The sequence below is a fragment of the Strongylocentrotus purpuratus genome, unplaced genomic scaffold (genome assembly GCF_000002235.5).
Source record: "Strongylocentrotus purpuratus isolate Spur 01 unplaced genomic scaffold, Spur_5.0 spur5_scaffold_16, whole genome shotgun sequence".
Taxonomy (NCBI): domain Eukaryota; kingdom Metazoa; phylum Echinodermata; class Echinoidea; order Camarodonta; family Strongylocentrotidae; genus Strongylocentrotus; species Strongylocentrotus purpuratus.
This window is the reverse complement of record NW_022145601.1, coordinates 244,474-263,149: the sequence shown is the minus strand read 5'-3', so window position 1 is coordinate 263,149 and position 18,676 is coordinate 244,474. Positions and strand designations below refer to the sequence as shown.

The 18,676-nt window shown below is 36.4% G+C and overlaps 1 protein-coding gene across 2 annotated transcripts in view; it reads right to left on the bottom strand.

Moving 5' to 3' along the window:
• The window catches only part of LOC756047 (arf-GAP with coiled-coil, ANK repeat and PH domain-containing protein 2), a 48,396-nt gene that overhangs the window by 4,525 nt on the left and 25,195 nt on the right, over positions 1 to 18,676 (bottom strand). The window contains exons 10-20 of one of the 2 annotated variants that reach the window (XM_030986492.1): positions 11,699 to 11,773; positions 11,106 to 11,203; positions 8,888 to 8,939; positions 8,105 to 8,208; positions 7,430 to 7,556; positions 6,586 to 6,718; positions 6,038 to 6,171; positions 5,020 to 5,114; positions 4,030 to 4,253; positions 3,172 to 3,237; positions 2,158 to 2,252 (exon numbers count right to left, since the gene is read on the bottom strand). In XM_030986492.1, coding sequence (XP_030842352.1) covers positions 2,158 to 2,252; positions 3,172 to 3,237; positions 4,030 to 4,253; positions 5,020 to 5,114; positions 6,038 to 6,171; positions 6,586 to 6,718; positions 7,430 to 7,556; positions 8,105 to 8,208; positions 8,888 to 8,939; positions 11,106 to 11,203; positions 11,699 to 11,773 — 1,203 coding nt within the window. The remainder of the gene's footprint in view (positions 1 to 2,157; positions 2,253 to 3,171; positions 3,238 to 4,029; positions 4,254 to 5,019; positions 5,115 to 6,037; positions 6,172 to 6,585; positions 6,719 to 7,429; positions 7,557 to 8,104; positions 8,209 to 8,887; positions 8,940 to 11,105; positions 11,204 to 11,698; positions 11,774 to 18,676) is intronic. The other variant, XM_030986493.1, reaches the window with a different exon arrangement.

Below are 18,676 nucleotides of genomic sequence, written 5' to 3'. Positions count from 1 at the left end.
ATGAAAGATGTTAAAGAGAGATGGAAAGAAAGCTTTGAGGAACTGTACAATCACCAGAACCAAACAAATGGAGAAGCTACTAACATACCACAGATGGCCAGCCTCGACCCGGTTCCAGACATTCTGCGAGATGAAGTAGAATTTGCTGTACGAAAACTCGCAGAAGAGAAAGCACCTGGATTTGACAGCATCACAGGAGAGGAACTCAAAGCTGCTGGGTCAACAGGAATCACCATACTCCACAAATTGTGCAACAAAATATGGCGGGAAGAAACTTTTCCGGCTGACTGGGGAAAAGCCATAATAACACCAATCTACAAGAAAAAAGACAAACTCAACTGTGGAAACTACAGAGGTATTAGCCTGCTAAGCCATGCAGGGAAAGTGTTCAGCATTATCCTCCAACAAAGGATCATGAAGAAAACAGAAGAAGTGCTGTCCGAAGCACAAGCTGGATTCCGACCAGGACGTTCCACTATGGATCAATTGTTCACCCTCAGACAAATAATGGAAAAAGCGCCTTGAAAGAAATCAAAGTCTCCTATGCTGCTTCATCGATTACGAAAAGGCATTTGACTCAGTCTGGCAGGAAGGGCTGTGGAAAGCAATGAACTTCTTTGGATATTCATCAAAATACATACACCTACTTCAAGCACTCTACCAACAATCAAACAGTGCAGTCAGAGTGAATAGTGAACTGACCGACTGGTTTAAAACCACAGTTGGGGTACGCCAAGGATGTGCCCTGTCCCCACAACTTTTTAACATCTTACTCGAAGCTGTGATGCTTTACGCAATACACGACACAAAGATCGGCGTAAGAGTACAGGGACAGCTGATCAACAACCTACGATTTGCTGATGACATAGTCCTTATAGCTGATAATGACAGAGACCTCCAAACATTAGTTGACCTAGTACATCAGAACAGCTCAAACTTTGGACTGAAAATAAACATTACCAAAACAGAAGTACAAGCCATAAGCAAACAGCCTCAACTATTGAATATAAACGTTGGAGGAGAACTGCTAAAACAAGTAGATAAGTTCACGTACCTGGGAGGAACAATAAGCCAGACAGGATCCTGCTCGGAAGAGGTAAAGCACCGCATTGGGAAGGCAATAGGAGCATTCCAAGCACTCAAGAAAATCTGGGCATCAAAAGATATACGCTGCTCAACAAAGGTAGAACTGTACAAAGTCCTGGTGTTGTCTATTCTGTTATATGGTGCAGAAACATGGACATTAAAAAAGGTCGATGAAAATAGACTTCACACTTTTGAGATGGCATGCCTCAGGAGAATCATGGGTGTGACCAGATTTGACAGGCTAAGAAACACACACATACGAACACAACTGAATATGGAAGAAACCATCACCGACAGGGTTGCCACAAAAAGACTGAGATACTTTGGACATATCAACCGAATGAATTTAAAAAGATACCCCCACATCCTTCTCAACGGAAATGTGCATGGCAAACGCCCAAGGGGAAGACCAGCTAAGAGATGGACAGACTGCATCACGGCGGACTGCAAAAACAGACAAATTGACTCCCTGACTAAAGCCACTAGGCTAACAGAAGACAGGAAGGTGTGGCAAGCCATAGTGAAACAGAAGCCATCATACACCCCAGTGATGGTGTGGACGGCTTAAGTCAAGTAAGTCAATTCTTGAATGAACGCTATAAAATACAATACAATAAAGTCATTTCTATTGCGCTCTTACAAACTAACTGTTTTTTATAAATATAATGCTTCCTGGGAGAAATTTCAATAGTTTAAACTATGAGGAGCACATGCATGGAAAGCATTGTCACCAGCTTTGGTGTATGTTTGAGGAATGTGTAGCAGTAGATGGCAGGTTCAAATCCCGCTGGTTCCAAGATTTTTTTTTCAATTACAGAATCAATCAATCTTATTTACTGGGTGTAAGCCACAAACTAACTGTTGTTTCACAGCGCTTTACATAAAACGTATCAAAGAAGTTGATGATCATGGTCAAAGAGGAGAGTTTTCAGACATTTTCAGAAGACATCCAGCAAGGTGATAATCGAATAAAACGCGGAAGCTCATTCCAGAGTCAAGGAGCACATGCATGGAAAGCATTGTCGCCAGCTTTGGTGTATATTCGAGGAATGTGTAGCAGGTCTGACTTACCAGATAGAGTAGTTCCTGTGCTGTGATAGGGTCCCCTAATGAAGGTGATGTAGGTACTTCTAATTCTCCTTCTGAGCTGTCACTAGTAACAAGACCTACATAAACAATGAACAGTTAAACGTTAAATGTTATTGTCTTTAATGTCATGCTAACAAAAAAGAAAAAAAGGATGAAATATACATTCGTCTCCCTAATCCAACTGCATGCAAAATAACAATCAAATGAAAACAGGTAAATTCATGTTAAACCTTGAATGTTGTGTGAAGGAATACAGAGTACCGAAATGCTAACGTTATATTCGCTCGTCGTTTCGGTTACTGGTTCCAACAACAGAGCTTGGCATGAGGTTCACTGTGACATCATTCAAGCAACGGGCTGTAGCAGAACAATTTCAGTGTTTGGCACTGGTGTGATCACCACGCCATTGTTTAGCACAAAATTGTTTGGAATCAGCAACCTTGACAACTTGGCTAATATGACGTCACACTCCACTGAACGATTCAGCTACATCAATACCTCGCCATCAGTCGAGTAGCCAGGGGACTCAAACTCAAGTATTTACTTCCCATTTCTTCCCTACAGGTACCCATTTACCTGACCTGAGGGAGTTTAAAATTGAAAATGAATGTTTGCTCAAGATATACATTTCTCTTCATGACATCTTCTTTTCATTCTCCTTTGATTCTAAGGTTCTTCCAAAGAGTATTATAACATTTGGAACTAAATGAATGAGGCCTTCAAAGTGTCTGGATGCAGAAAATATGTTCAGATGTCTCAGAGTCAGCCAGTATCCTAATTTTAATATTATTTTCAGTGTTTTATTGTTGTTGTATCACAACAAGATGATTATTTCAATAAACCTTTCCTGCACCTCTAATACTCAAAGCAGTTGTTGTTCCGTTAGACCCCCACCTCCATTTTTATTCACAACTAACAGTGTGGCAGTACATGACAGCCTTTTCCTTCTGCATATCATTTCATCATTCTATCCTTCCTTCTGTCAATCATTCTTACCTTCTTCGTCATGTGTATCGGGTGGTATCTTGTCTATGCTGCCTCCACTGTCACTTGACACACCTACTGGAGAAAACAATCAAACATTTCAGCTTACATCAATACTAAATGGAATATAATCATGTATCCAGGACTATAACACGGGTTGTGCATGTTTTTAATTTACAATTAATACATTCTTATCAGGGACCCATATGAAATACAAATTATATCCACATTGCTTGAAACTATTTTTATATATTGTGGTGGTGGTTATTTTACCTGACTGCTAAGAAAGCATAATGCTTGTTAGAGTAAGCAACCAGACGGCCGACGGCTTTAGGTCTTCTACGAGGGACCTGGTATTGAGGGTTAATGCCTTACCAAAGGGCACTAGCGCATCGACTTGGTTTCGAACCCGGGTCACCGGATTACGAGACCACTGCTCTACCAACTGAGCTATCGCGCCTCCACCGATATATGATGTCATAGATATCAATGAACCAAGATGTGACAGTCAAAAGTGTGAAAGATTAAACTAAAATGAATGTGCAGTTTTGTATCAATTACCAATTCAAAATTTCAGAATACTAAATTGAACTTAGTACATGCATGAAATTAGGTTGTTGTAATTTTGAAGTTAGAGCCTAGCAATGTTTAGATGTATTTAAATACAGTCCGACCTGTCTTTAGAGACTGTGAGGTAAATGGGTACCTGGTAGGATTATTCCTTGAAATGCACTGTGCACTGATAACTGCTGCCGGAGCTAAAGCTAGTAAGGGTAATAATTTCCAAATCTCTTTGGAAGCGCATAGAGATGTTATCTCATGAGGTATTATGGGCTATAAAAGAACTGAACTATTATTATTATTATATACCTTTTCCGATGCCATTCCGAACATCTCCACTCTCTTCATCATCCCCCAATGCACCATCACTGCTCCTGCTTCCGAGTGACATCTGATCAGCTGATGCAAGATGGCTCTGGCTTGGTGTCTTCCCTGCTCTTCTTCTTCTTCTCTTCCCGACAGGCTTGGTCAATCTCTTGGCAAGGAACTGGTGCTGGGCATATTTGGCTTTGATCCAACTCTCCCGAACATTACTAAGAAGAGAGAAAAGAAGACAGTGATATTGTTTATCATGGCAGCATTTGTGGGACATCTTCACTTGATTTTGACCTTCAAGTAGCATAAAAGATACATGTGGAAAATCTAGACAGAATATATATATATATACCGGTACACCATTATGACAATATCGGCAGGCTCTACTTTTGAGGGGTTGCAAACTTATTGGACTTACAGAAGCATATTAGGATTGTCTACAAATGAGGGCAATATAATTCTACAGTTAATATATTCCTATCATGACAAAGACAATATTTATGAATATTTTCAAAAATGCTGTGAATGTGATGTGTGTTAACATATAAACAAAATTTAAATTTTTTTTTACCAATGGCTCCAAAGAGGTAAGCTACAATGAAAGCATACTAGAAAAAATGGTATTTTGAATTTCACAACCAGTCCAGGGGAGTGTTTCACAAAGACTAAGATCGTCTTTCAGTTGAACTTGACTATGGCAGGCCGTTCATGCCACTAGTTGCTCTCACCATTGGTCTCTCAATTATGATCTTAAGATAATTTTTTTTTTTCTACAATAATAAACTATCGAAAAATGTAAATTCTGTAGATTTGTGACCACGATTTATACGTCCCTTTAGAGATCAATGCCAGTAAATGGTAAGAGCAAACAGTGGCACGGAAGGTCTGCTATAGTTAAGTCCAACTTAGAGTTAAGTTTGATTTAGGATCTTTGTGAAACACCCCCAGGCCTGTTCTGTGTTTATGAACACTGATAAGACTCACCTATTGCATCCTGGGGATGGATGAACCAGAGACAGATCACTCAGATCAGCTTCATAGATCCTGTTCATTATTGTGTTCCCAAGCTTCAACATTACCTGATTGACATAACATACAACATGCAAAATATAATTGATCAGCATGGTATTAAAGACCGTCAACACTACTGGGCCAGAAGGGATAAGACCACACAGCAAGGTCACTGACAGGTGGCTATCTCATTATCTCAGCTCTCAACTAACATAAGAAAAAGAGGATCATTGGGGACCAACAGGCACCGATTGGGTAAGTTTTCTATATAGAGGGAGCAAGTAGCTACAAGTAGGACAGTGGGGCTTTAATTTAAAATTTCTTCACTTTATTCCATAATTGTTTAGTTCACCTGTTGGTGATTGGTTTGTTCTTTCTTTAGTTCATAGGCTGTTTCATTCATCCATCCATCTATCTATTGATTGATTGATCTATTGATTAATTCCTTCATTCCTTATTTTATCAAATTATTTCCAATCCAATCCAATCAAAAAGATTTTTGATATAGTGCCTTTTCCTTGCAGTTACAAAGCGCTGCACGCACGCTTCAAAAATTTTGGGCCACTTAAAAACAAAAGTTAGACACATCTCAGAGATCTGAGAATTCTCTCCCAAACTCATGACATTGTATATCCAATACTGAAACATTCATATTTAATTTTGAAACTCCTTTTTTCTTCAAATTAGCATATCAATAGTACTAAAGGATAAGTAATTTTGTAATTTTTCTTTTTGTAAGAACTTCATTGTTTTCTATATATGTTTCTGTTTCCTTTTATGATCTTGTTATACTTTTTGTTCAAGTTCAAGTTTTATTTGTTCCATATTTATGAACATGTCTCAATGATTCTCAATTCATATAATAGAATGTGAGGAACCTTTTATATATGTATATTGCAAAGCGCATTGAAATGTCAATAGACATGAAATTCGCTATAAAAGAACAAAGTATTATCATTATTATTATTCTTATTGACTCTGAAGATCTTACCTGATACGTTTCTGGTTCCCATTGGTCAAGCAGCAGTGACCTGACCTTTGAGATGTGGACACCCAGACTACGATGGACACCAGAACATTCAATACACAATGTGATACCAAGGTTAATGCTTGCCCACTTAGGATCTGTGCAGGAAAAACATCAAGAAAGAAATTTAATATGGACTTGTGGGAAACTAAGAGGAAGAGTAAAAGTGAAATTGTATATATCTGGATGCAACTTACCACCCCCCCCCCCCCACCAATGAAATGAAATCAAATACAAATCAAATATTTTTAAAAGATGACTTAAAAACCACTGAATAAAGACAAAAGCCAAGGAAGAGATTTATTACTATTCAAGTCTTTCATTTCGTGGAAAGATGAAAGTGAATAAAAGTGAACTAAACAGATGAGACCAATTTTTTAATTAGAATCTTTTATAAATCAATAATTAAAAGTAACATTAAAAGAATTTATGGAGCTACATGTGAGTTTCAACAAATAGTTTTAAAAAACTTAGATGTCTAGAAATAAGAAATAATTGACAAGGTATCATACTGTCAGCTTTGCAGTCGCAGCATTTCTCATTGCCTGGCATTGCCATGATCTCAGCTTTGACTCCATCTTTCTTCGATTCACTGATGAGCTGGCTAGTGGTAGATGGTGATGCATTGTTCACATTGCTCACATCCTAGTAGATCAGACAATCAAAACAAAAACATGAAAATTAAATTGATATAACCAACCCTACCTAACTCTAACCCATTACCTTGGATCCATCTATTTAATCATCCATAGTTATGTACATCGTTTTCTATTGATAAATGTTATATTGTATTTTCTATCCATTTGTATTTTCACTGTATTTTCACTGTCAAAAAAGCCATTGGAAGCAAATTTCTATGTAATGTTTGCATGCATGGACCAATAAAATAATCTTGAATCTTGAATATTGAATAGCTATGATATCAGCTCTGAAACATAAAACCACCTGTCTCAGAAAAATAGTGAGGGGGGTGGTGGCAAATCAGTAGATGGTATGGATATCAAAACTGATTTTTTTTTTTTTTTTTTTTTTTTTTTTTTGTTTATAAGAGACAAGGACGCTGAATATAATTTGAAAACAAAAACAAAAACAAAATTGAAACTGATTTAAAATGCTTGTGTACATTGTCCTTCAAGTAGGACCGCCAAAACCTATCAAAAGGTTTTCAGACTCCTTGCTAAATGCAACTGTACATGATTATGCATGATAATAAAGCGCACATTGGGAAAGCATCAATTATGGGCTAAGCCATGTAAAACAATATCTCCCATGTATGCATCTTCAGAGGCTTCCAAAGCCCAACTCTGGATTAAAAACAGTGTGCTACAGGAAGAATGGTACAGATTAGAGTCTTACCTCGCCATCCAAGGCAACAGGTGGTGACTTAGTTACAGGACTGTTGAAAGCTGAGTTAATACCTGCTTGTAAAGCTTGAACCCAAGCATGACGGATGTTATCATTGTCTGCTTGAAGCACTGTAGTTCTAAAGTACAACAAAAAGAAGAAGACAAATCTTATTACCTGCAAGTTTGAGGACGACAAACATAATCCCCCTCCCCGCTTACACATGCAAACATTGACACAAATTGGATTGAAGTGTTTGAGGAACATGTATTGAGGTCTGACAATAATAAAACATAAAATCACATAGAATCAAACACTTTTACAACAAATCCTCAAACTAGAAAATAGTGATGCATGTCCACAGCTTTTGAAAGAAACTTTAAACAAGTAGCAGATTAGTAATAACCGATGAAACATCAGAAAGTAAAGCAACACATTCAGAAAAACATGAATTAAGATTTTGTAGGACTGGTGTAAATGTGAGTTGTGTTTTTCACTACATGTGGTTTCCAGCAAGTTCATGTTACTTGTTTAAGTTACGATTATGTTTTGCTGGACTAAAAACAACAAACTCTCTGGTATGAAACTCAAAATATATCTCAAAATAGATTCCCATTTAATACTCAAGATTAACTTTAGTGACATTAACAGAGTTGGAAAGTGAAAGAAAGAAGGATGGTGACTTACTTGCCAGGGGAGACTATTTCAAAGCAGAATCTTCTATCTATCTCATCTAGAGGTTTCACATTGCACAGCCGAAGATCATCAGATGCTACGCTAACCTGCTGACCCTGGTATATAGACAAATTGATAAAAACATCCATTACACTTTACCATTACTGAAATTGAAAATCTAAATAAATATACAACATATCAAGGGTTCAGTGACACAAAGATGTAACTCCATATTTTGCCAAAAGGAGTATTTGATATCAAAATGTTCAGAAAAATGTGGGCTTTCCAGGAAACACAAAGACTTAACTCCACCCAACACCCCATTGAAGTCAATGGCTAGTGAAACATAGACTTAACTCCTTAAGGTCCAAGTGCTCAGTGACACATAAACCACTTTTTCTCAAAATAGTTATGTCTTTGTGTCACTGACCCCTCAATATATTTCTATATGCCATAATATGCCAAACTGTACATCAAAATTTTACATGAGATTATTTAGCGATAGTCTTCAGTTTATAAATGAACCCCACTTCCTTCCCGCACCCACTCGCCCCCACCTCTAAGAACAAGTCCATTTTTTTTTTAAAGCCCATCTGTACTAGTTTGGCCAGGAGGGATTAGACCACTTAGCATGGTCACTGACAGGTGGCTATCTCATCAACTCAGCTCTCAATTAATATAAGAAAAAGAGGATCATGGGGGACCAATAGGCACTGCTTAGGCATTGTTTTCTATATAGAGGGAGCAAGTAGCTACAAGTAGTGGAGTGGGGCTTGAATACAAGTCTATGCTTACCTTTGATCTCTTCTGATATATGAGCTGGTTATCCTGTATCGTGAACCACCGTCTGACAAAACAAACGACATAGAAAGAGAACAGATTATACTCTATTTTAACCTTGTAGATATATATTAATTTTCCACTTAGAGTGTAGATATTTTCTTCTAAAAATTATATTAAGTCTCTTGTTTGGAGTCCCAGATAAAGATGTAGCAAAACTCCAAAGAATTCAGCAGCAATACTTGTTTCCAGATCCAAAAAGCACAACCACATCACGTCCATCCTCAAAGAACTTCACAGGCTGCCCATTAAATCCTGAATCCACTTCGAAGTCCTACTTTTAATCTTCAATGGCATCCACGGTCTCGTTCCTCACTTCATTTCTGAACTACATGTATTATCCTCATATAACCCTTTAAAATCACTTAGGTCCTCCACCCAACAACTTCTGCAAGTACCATGACAGAGATCAAAGACGTAAAGTGAAAGTTCTTTTGCCTACAGCGGCCCAACCCTTTTGAACTCTCTACCAAGTGCAGGAAAACTGAAGGGCAATTCTGTGAATGCATCCCATGAAATATATATATTTCATTTTAGTAATTCATAAAAGAATTAGAGATAAATCCATTTATACAACTCACTCCCAGATCCTAATCAAATGATTGGTCATGCGCGGTCACGTGTGATTCATTTACTGAGCCTATTGCACTCGTTTTCATGAAAAGGAGTGCCATATTTTCTAGTACTATTGAACTCGTTTTCAGAGCTTGGTAGTGCGCATAGAGGTTAGAGCGCTTAATACTGCGTGAGCATGAGCCTATTCTTGCGCAGCACTATGCGTAAATGGGTATAGAGGTAATTAGTGCGCTTGCTATATCTATAGCTATGTGTGCGCACTAAATAAAGCCTTATTAAACTTGAGATTTATTTGTCAGCCATATACTGTCACGAAACAATCTTGAATGAATTCTTTTTACATCAAATAACAAGGATCTAGGAGTTTTGTTGTATAAAACAAATGATGCATGTTTTCATTCGTTCATTATACGATCTATCCGCCCTCGTTGATGCTGTGTGTATCTATCGCACTCAGCCTAACGGCTTCGTGCGATAGATACACACAGCCTCAACTCGAGTGCGAATAGATCGTATAATGAACTCATGCGCATGCATCATTTGTATAATAACCACTTTTTGTTTTAATATCAATTTAAAGTCATCACAAGATTATTTTCTTTGATTACGTTACATGTGTAGAGTCAGTCAGTAGGGCTAGAAGTCTTGTTCCACAGATTTGTAAGATATAAACAGAATCAACATGGAGTCTACAACTGGACATCATCCAGCCAGCTGAATTTCCTGTTTACATGTCTAGCTTATCAAGAAACACAGTTCACCTGCTACTTGTACTATATTATCCATGACATTTGGAAATATGTTTAAAGATAAAGTTGAGTTCTGGTCATGCGATTGCATTGTGAAAGAAACGTTGTGAAATCGATCAGAAAAGGTTGATCATCTAGCATATAAGTATTAGTGTGTACTGCAAGGTTCTGGAATCATCAAAATGATAAGAACTTTGGCTTAGTCTTGGTAAAGTTACAAGGACTGTACACATAAAGATGTATATGGGACTATATGAACATGTAGCATAAAAATCTGTCCTGATTTTTACGAAGTTACATGCCATATTTAGAATATTAAGGCATTTGAAGAGCCATGCTTTTCTGGGAACATTTTTATCTGATGTTCTTCCACGCTTGCATTATACAATGACAACGCTCACCAATTATTTTTCACCTCTTCCCAGAACTCAACCTTCTCTTTATCAACTTTATAGTATATGGAGGATGTAAAGTAAGAAACATGATGTTAAATGTCTGTACTACATTGCTTATCTAATAACATAATGATAAGATAGACAGCCATAAGCTCATCATAAGAACATATATAACATTAAGGCATGGTATATATATATATATATATATATATGTAAAGCTATATTTCTTACTTTGTTGACCATTGAATTCTCTCCTTGGCTTGGTGCCTGTAATGTATATAATTATGTGCTATGCTATATGTGTGATTTATTTTCCTTTTTGTTATTGTATTTATTAATTTTTCTTATATTGAAAAAAATTCACTTGTGTTATTTTTGCTTGTGGCTCTCTAATCATTGAGAAACACTTACACATTAACAATCCTAAAATGTCAAGTATGTGGACCTACATACCTGTGCCATGTTTTGAATGCATTTGTGGCTCGTTTGTAGAGATAGCCTTCCATGATTGGTTTCTTAGTCGGGTCAAAGGTCATATTCCACAAGGTATCCTGTAACAGCAATATAGATAAGGCATACACGGTTACAGGTCATAATCTAACACCTAAATGTACAATTAGGTTACATAAACCAGACAGAATGAGGAATATGATATTACACATTAAACATACATGTACATACATGTACATGTACATTGTACATGCATCATTTGTTCTGGATGTTTATTCTTTATAATAGGACAAATGTGCAAATATATATATATATATATATATATATATATATATATATATATATATATATTGGTGTGTGATACATAAACTATACTTGAACATGTACACATGGAATTTTCAATAAAAGATGCTGAGATCAAAATTCAAACAATGGAAACTGAATGAACTAGGTGCTAAACTGTATTTACATTTATCTGAAGGTTTATTCCAAAGGTTAGTTCATCTAAAGGTTTATTAATCAACATTTTTGTTATTCAAAAGTAAAATACATATAAATAATCTTCCAAAAATGAAATAAATTCATTTTAATCTTACCATTTCTTGAACAAGTGAGTGCCTATCTTCCATCTTTCTCTTTTCAGTGCTAGCCTTGGTGTTCATTCCCTGCAGCTACAAATAGGATACGAGAATAAATAAGAAACGAAAATAAATAACAATCTTTCTCTGTTCATTCCCTACAGCTACAAATAGGAACAAGAATACATAGTACTAGATAAGGAACATAGGGTGTATTAATATGGAGCCATGAGTAATTGAAGCCAGGGAGTAACCCATTGTACAGTCCACAGGTTACATCAATATATATTATGGGCATCTAACTAATATAAAATGAAAGAATACAAACAGGATGACAGGGACAAACTATTAAATCATTTTTTAATGATACAAAGTACTAGAGAAACCAAGAGTTGCCAAGACAGGATCTTGTTGATAAAAAAAAACCCATCTTTGAATTCAATAAATCATTACTGTACATGTATTCATCATTATGAAACAAAAACTGATTTAGTTCATGAGATTATGAGATGTGTCCCATTGATGGAGCATGTGTTGTAAATGTTATATATTGATAATGATGTCATACCATGAGTTGCAATTGTAAAGCTGCGCCGTACAAAATAAACTTGCTTTGGAATCTTATACAATGTACCAAGAGTATCAAACGTGTGCTAATTATCTGACTCTAGTATTCATCTGTGCACATGTACCTTCTAGTTTAAAGGTACTATGTCCCTTTTGCAGCCAACCTCAAATGCCATGTAGAACTTTGCAGGAATTATGAATATGTCATGTATGTCCTATCTGTGAAATTTAAACGTTAGCAGTGTCCTCATATTCAAATTGTGCAAGGAAACCTGTTTACTTGCTAGACTTCACTGTCAGACTCTATTGAGTGACTGACTGGCTTTTTTTCTTCTTTGGTAATAATATACATGAAAAGAGTTGTAAAGGGTACATGAGCATTTGTCTACATCAATAACCCACTTCTTGTGATGGCCAAGATTAAACTGATTGAATCTTTGCACAGCATAAAACGTATGACCATTCGGTGCAATTGTCTGAAAATCAAGACTATTACTTTTGGGCTCTATAGCCCTAAAGTTGATTTGACAACTAATAGTTGTTATTTTCCCACTTGAAGACATTTTCAAGCCCCACCTTTTTTAGGGAAGTTCTAAATGAGTATTATCTTTCAAATGCAGTTGGAATTTAACTTTTTCATTTTTTTTTGGCCTGCAAATGGGACATATATGTAGTACCTTTAAGAGTATGTACATTTGGTAAAGTTTCTATTTGTAGCTAATTAAAATATGAAAGTACACAATACTACACATATATTTTCAAGTTAGTCCACCAAATGTGTTTGATTCATATTACTCTTTCTATTCCATTTGTAAATGTACATACATGTTAACTAGGAAACTGATGCATCACAAGTACAAACTATAACTCCCACATCAAGTTTAACTCACACATTAAATGATAAACACAATTTCCTTCAAATGATAAAAATTATACAATACATAATACAGTAAGTACACATATTTTTGTCTTCACAGCCCTGTAAGTCTCAAGATTATCAAAATGTAAAAAACTTCTGTAACTTTAAGACTGTGTAGTATCACATTTCACCTTGAATTATTTCAACATAGTATCTTTTTATCACCATATACTTTTATGTAATTTATCATTAATAATTGTTCTAATACTCTTTCAGTAGAGACTGCCTGTAGATGTATGATGAACAGTAACAATATCCACATAAACTGTACTGTGTACTTGTATGCAAGCAATGCCAGACTGGACATCCAGGAAATATCCTTTGCAGGGTACAAACTACATGTCAATGTATAGCAGATGTAAATATCAATGCAATAGGTCTGCCAACAGACAAATTGGCACATGTACAAATTGAATACATCCATTGCACACCATCGTACCTCCCCATTCAAAATCACTTTGACTTGTGGTTCGAAAATTCTTTCAAATCTGTGTTTATATCATACATATATCATATGTGTAATACCCGTAGAACAAGTCTTCTACACTACCATACATGCCAACATTTGAAAATCAGAAATCTGTACAAATTATGCTATTTTCAAAAAAAAGAGGAACAATCCTAACTCTCCTATTCAATACTACAGACAAATTTGTACAGGAAGAGGAACACCTGCATTAAAATGATAATTATTTTCTCCCAAAAAGAGGAATGTTCCTCTTTAATCTGAACAGTTGGCATGTATGCACTACTCCTTATTGAGTATGTTATAGAGACAAAGACATGGGCCCTGTATTAGTAGTAGTTGAAAATGATCCATATCAATCGCAAGTTTGCAGTCCCCTATCGCTATAGTTGTGATTGATTTTGATTGCTACTTATTTGCTTTATACTTCATTTCAACTCTTTATTAGACATAGCCTTGGAAAGAGGGGGTGGGGGGGGGGGGTGGGGTGGGACACTAGTTGTGATCATACAATACATGTAGGCATTGCTTTGAACACTGGTGGAATATTCATTATAGACCTATCAGAAGTCCATTACTTTATTTCTTGTAGTTAAGTGACTATATGTATCTGTGTGATGATGATGATGATCCAGGTGTTGTAGTTTGATGCCAAAACTTTTCATACAAATCAGAGAAAGTGCCAAAGCAGAAGTACTTAAAGCTAATATTTTACATACAATACCATAGATGTTCATTTTATATTCTAGCATTTTCTCGCTGCTACATGTACATGTACATGCCTAAATAGCTTCCACCCTGCAGTTAAGGTCCCTAGGCAGCTAGTGCCTGAGCAGTTGTTTCAGTCTTTGTCCCAGTTCAGTCTATGATGTGACAGATTGGTGCAAAGTATATCTGACTCATATCCTTAAAAATAATAATAAACCTGTCTTAATTCTGCAGCTTGTTTGCATTTGTTAAAGTCTGTACAAAGTTGTACAATGATCATCAACAACAGAACACCAAACAGAATAGCACTAAATACAAGGGAGAGTCCCTAAAGAAAAAGCATGTTTATATTATACTTTTCCAAATGAATGATCCATGTATAAATGAAAGACTTCACCAAACCACTTTTAAATCCTGAAATCCACAGTTGAATAAACACATTCGACTTCCAACCATACTATACCCTGGAGAAAGTTTTAAAAGTAAAATGAACTCCTAATTTTCGACCCCGGATACAACCTCAATTCTAAATTTAACATAAAATCCAGTATTAACATCACTATAATAATAATAATAGCAATAATAATACTAGTTCTTATATAGCTCTTTTTAGGACCAAAGGCCCTCTCAAAGCACTTAAACAGATATAAACATCCCTAACCCCATATCTTTGATAAAAATCAAAGCTTGAAGCAAATTGGATTGAATTCTGTACATCATCACATTGAGTTCTTACCTGGGGAATCATGGCAAGTCCAAGACAACGGAACATTGTGGCACAAGAGCACGCCTGGCAATCTTTTACTTTGCTTCTCATGAATCGTCTGTCAGGTATTCAAACACACGATGACCAATGGAATTTCAAACTCAAGAAGACCAGTGGAATCTCAAACTCAAGAAGACCAGTGGAATCTCAAACTCAAGAAGACCAATGGAATCTCAAACTCAAGAAGACCAATGGAATCTCAAACTCAAGAAGACCAATGGAATCTCAAACTCAAGAAGACCAATGGAATCTCGAACTCAAGAAGACCAATGGAATCTCAAACTCAAGAAGATCAATGGGATCTCAAACTCAAGAAGGCCAATGGAATCTCAAACTCAAGAAGACCAATGGAATCTCAAACTCAAGATGACCAATGGAATCTCAAACTCAAAAAGGCCAATGGGATCTCAAACTCAAGAAGACCAATGGAATCTCAAACTCAAGAAGACCAATGGGATCTCAAACTCAAGAAGACCAATGGGATCTCAAACTCAAGAAAACCAATGGGATCTTAAACTCAAGAAGACCAATGGAATCTCAAACTCAAGAAGACCAATGGAATCTCAAACTCAAGAAGACCAATGGAATCTCAAACTCAAGAAGACCAAGGAATCTCAAACTCAAGAAGACCAATGGAATCTAGCGAGACAAGCATCCGATCACTGCAAAGTCTCACTCAATAAAACTGGCTCAAAGCCCAACACCAAGGATGCTGCTTGCAAGCAGTTGTACTTCTTGGCTTCCTTAATATTTCCTCAATTGTTAGTGGATGTCAGCTTTTCCAAAAGATCCCTTGTACTGTAATGATGTCTTTCCTTCCTCGTGAAGGATCTTAGACGGATCAATGAATCAAGATATTCTTTGAATTGCAAACAAGTTGAACAGGTGTGTCAAAACAATCCCACACACAAAATGGAAGTATGATGAATGCAGTTTTCAGAACTTTTGTAAATAACATCATCAAGTGCAGCTCATAAGCTCAAGATGTTATGTTCCTTGTCACCCAGTTTTGAAACCCTATGAAGAGGAATAACTAGACCATCTGGAACAAAGTTAGTCTTTCTTCATTTACAACACTCAAAAGCTTTGACAAGTTGTTGCGTTTATGACAAACACGTGTGCTTTTCCCAAATATCCTTTGCTTTCATTTGAAAACACTCAATAACTGCACGCTGACACTTTAGGAATAAATTGCAGAACTTTGCAGGAAAAGAAGATGACTGATTGGTATGAAGAAGAGGGTGCTTTCAATACAAGAATGTAGACTGCAATGCTGGATATTTATCTTTTTCTTTTTGAGACTGTATGAATATTAAGTGACGATTAATCAGCTGTGGACAAGAATTCTTTCCCATAAAATCATAAGTGGTTTTCACAACAAAAACAATCTTCACAATCTTGCCCTTTGCAGAGTATTCACATGAAGACTCTCAAACCTCTTGTGAAACAAAGGAACTACACTGACGATGAGAGGGAAGTATTAGAATTCAATGCCTCTGGATGGTCATCAGATCAAAACAAAAATTATTTCTTCCGGTGCTAGTCTTCAGAGGTTCCCACAACGATTAAATTACTTAGAAACAAAACTTTAATGATTCATTCAAGTATCATTCATACATTTCTACATTTCATTTCTTGAATTGTCAAACTTTGGAACAAACATCTTGACTGAATACTTCACGCAGAAAGGGATGAAAGGGACAGAGTATTTATTGTTGATGCTCCAGCCAAATTCACAGGAAACACATAATTATTTTCCAAATCCTTTTAAAATCACTAAGCATAGTGTTGATCCAAATTATTCAACAATTCTCCTCTTGGAAAAGCAAGAAGAAGGCCTACCCTGAAGATACAATGTCATATCCAAATAACAAATGTGAAATTCTCTCATACATGAGATCTGAGATATGCACCAAACGAACTAACTGCATACATGTGTACTATGATGTTACCACAATGTAACGTTCATCCACAGAATGTCAACAATTGTTGTTGTTTGCTTTCACTTGAATACATTACATTGTAGGTGAAGTACAGTTCAGTTTATTCACCATCAAGTCTTGAAGAACGTCCTTGATCTTTACCAAGAAGCACAATGTTTGTGATCTCTCTGCAACTATAAAGCTCTAAATGTAATGCACAGAGTTTCAATTCCAACACAACATGTCAACAAGTCTGGAGTCTTTGCTTTCTTACTTCTCATGATTTTTCCTTGAGGGCGAATCCAACACAACTCAGATTTTTTTTTTGTGAGTGATCTTTTAGTATCCTGACAGGGGCCTCTCGTAGTTGTCGGTGTTATGATCAGCTGAGCAAATCCTTCATGAAAGCTTGTAAATACCCCCAGATCTAGTAGGGATAGATCATGGAGTAACACAAAAGCTGCGAGGGAGGAGGGTTCTACAAACTCTGGTTATATCCTGCAATTCCAAATATGTATGAGATTTTGTCACATGAACCTGTAGCAAAGTGAGGGTGTAGGCAAAACTTTCATATTGATGTGAGTGAATCAACGTTAAGATTAGCTCAGTTCTGTTTGAATTCTGTAATATAAGAGACAGTGTAGACACACAAATACATGTATGATGATGTGCCACAATACTGAAGGGTATCCTACAATCCCTAATAAGAGTTAAATTCCATCAAAGGAATGAGAAATAACAGCAACAAGGAAATGTGCGACTTTCACGTTGCTGTGACTTCCACAACCTATTTATAGAATATATAAATATATATGCAAGTCAAACATAATACTGAATACTGTTTCTGTTTTATCACATTATTTATCTATGCCACACATTTTATTATGTACATGTATATTAAGTTGTATACGCATAGTGGATTTCCATTGGACAATACAAATGAAATTGAAATTGAAGGCAATCAACGTCATATTCAATTGTAAACACATTGCTGTGTACCGGTATATCAAATAAAATTCATCAAATTAAAGTAATGGGGATTGTAACATAAAGCAATGTAAGTACTAACCGAATTGTAATATTAGCTGAAGAGAATGCCAAGCGATTTAGGAAAGAACTGTAGAGTTTCTATACACTCACCTGCAAATTAGAGCAGTACCATATGGCCATCACAATAGGGTATATACCTCAATATTAATATCCAAAGAACCCCTTACTACGGCCCCGGTGGGTTCTCAGATTAACTGATGTGACAAATTACTGTCAAAATGCTATAGAACTGAAGCTCATGCAAAGAATTAAACACAATTTTGAGTGTACTCCTCAAAGGGCATACAATCTCATGTTGGCTTGATCGAAACAGATCTGATTTTGATGTTACTGTTGAATAGGGTTTGAGCTGGCAAACCATACATCATTGTTGCTCTGATACTTCACACGTGGGTGCCAGAGACGAAGCTTGCCGAGATACATTCCCCCTATTATCTCATCAATCAATTAAGCTGATTAGTACGCATGTCATATCAGTTCCTGTTATTTACTAACTAAGCTTTTACTTCGAAAGATGAGCGGCGGAGAAAAGACGAGAATTGCTATCGAGAATGATATCCTCCGCTCAGCATGAGAATGACGTAGAGGGAGACCTTAG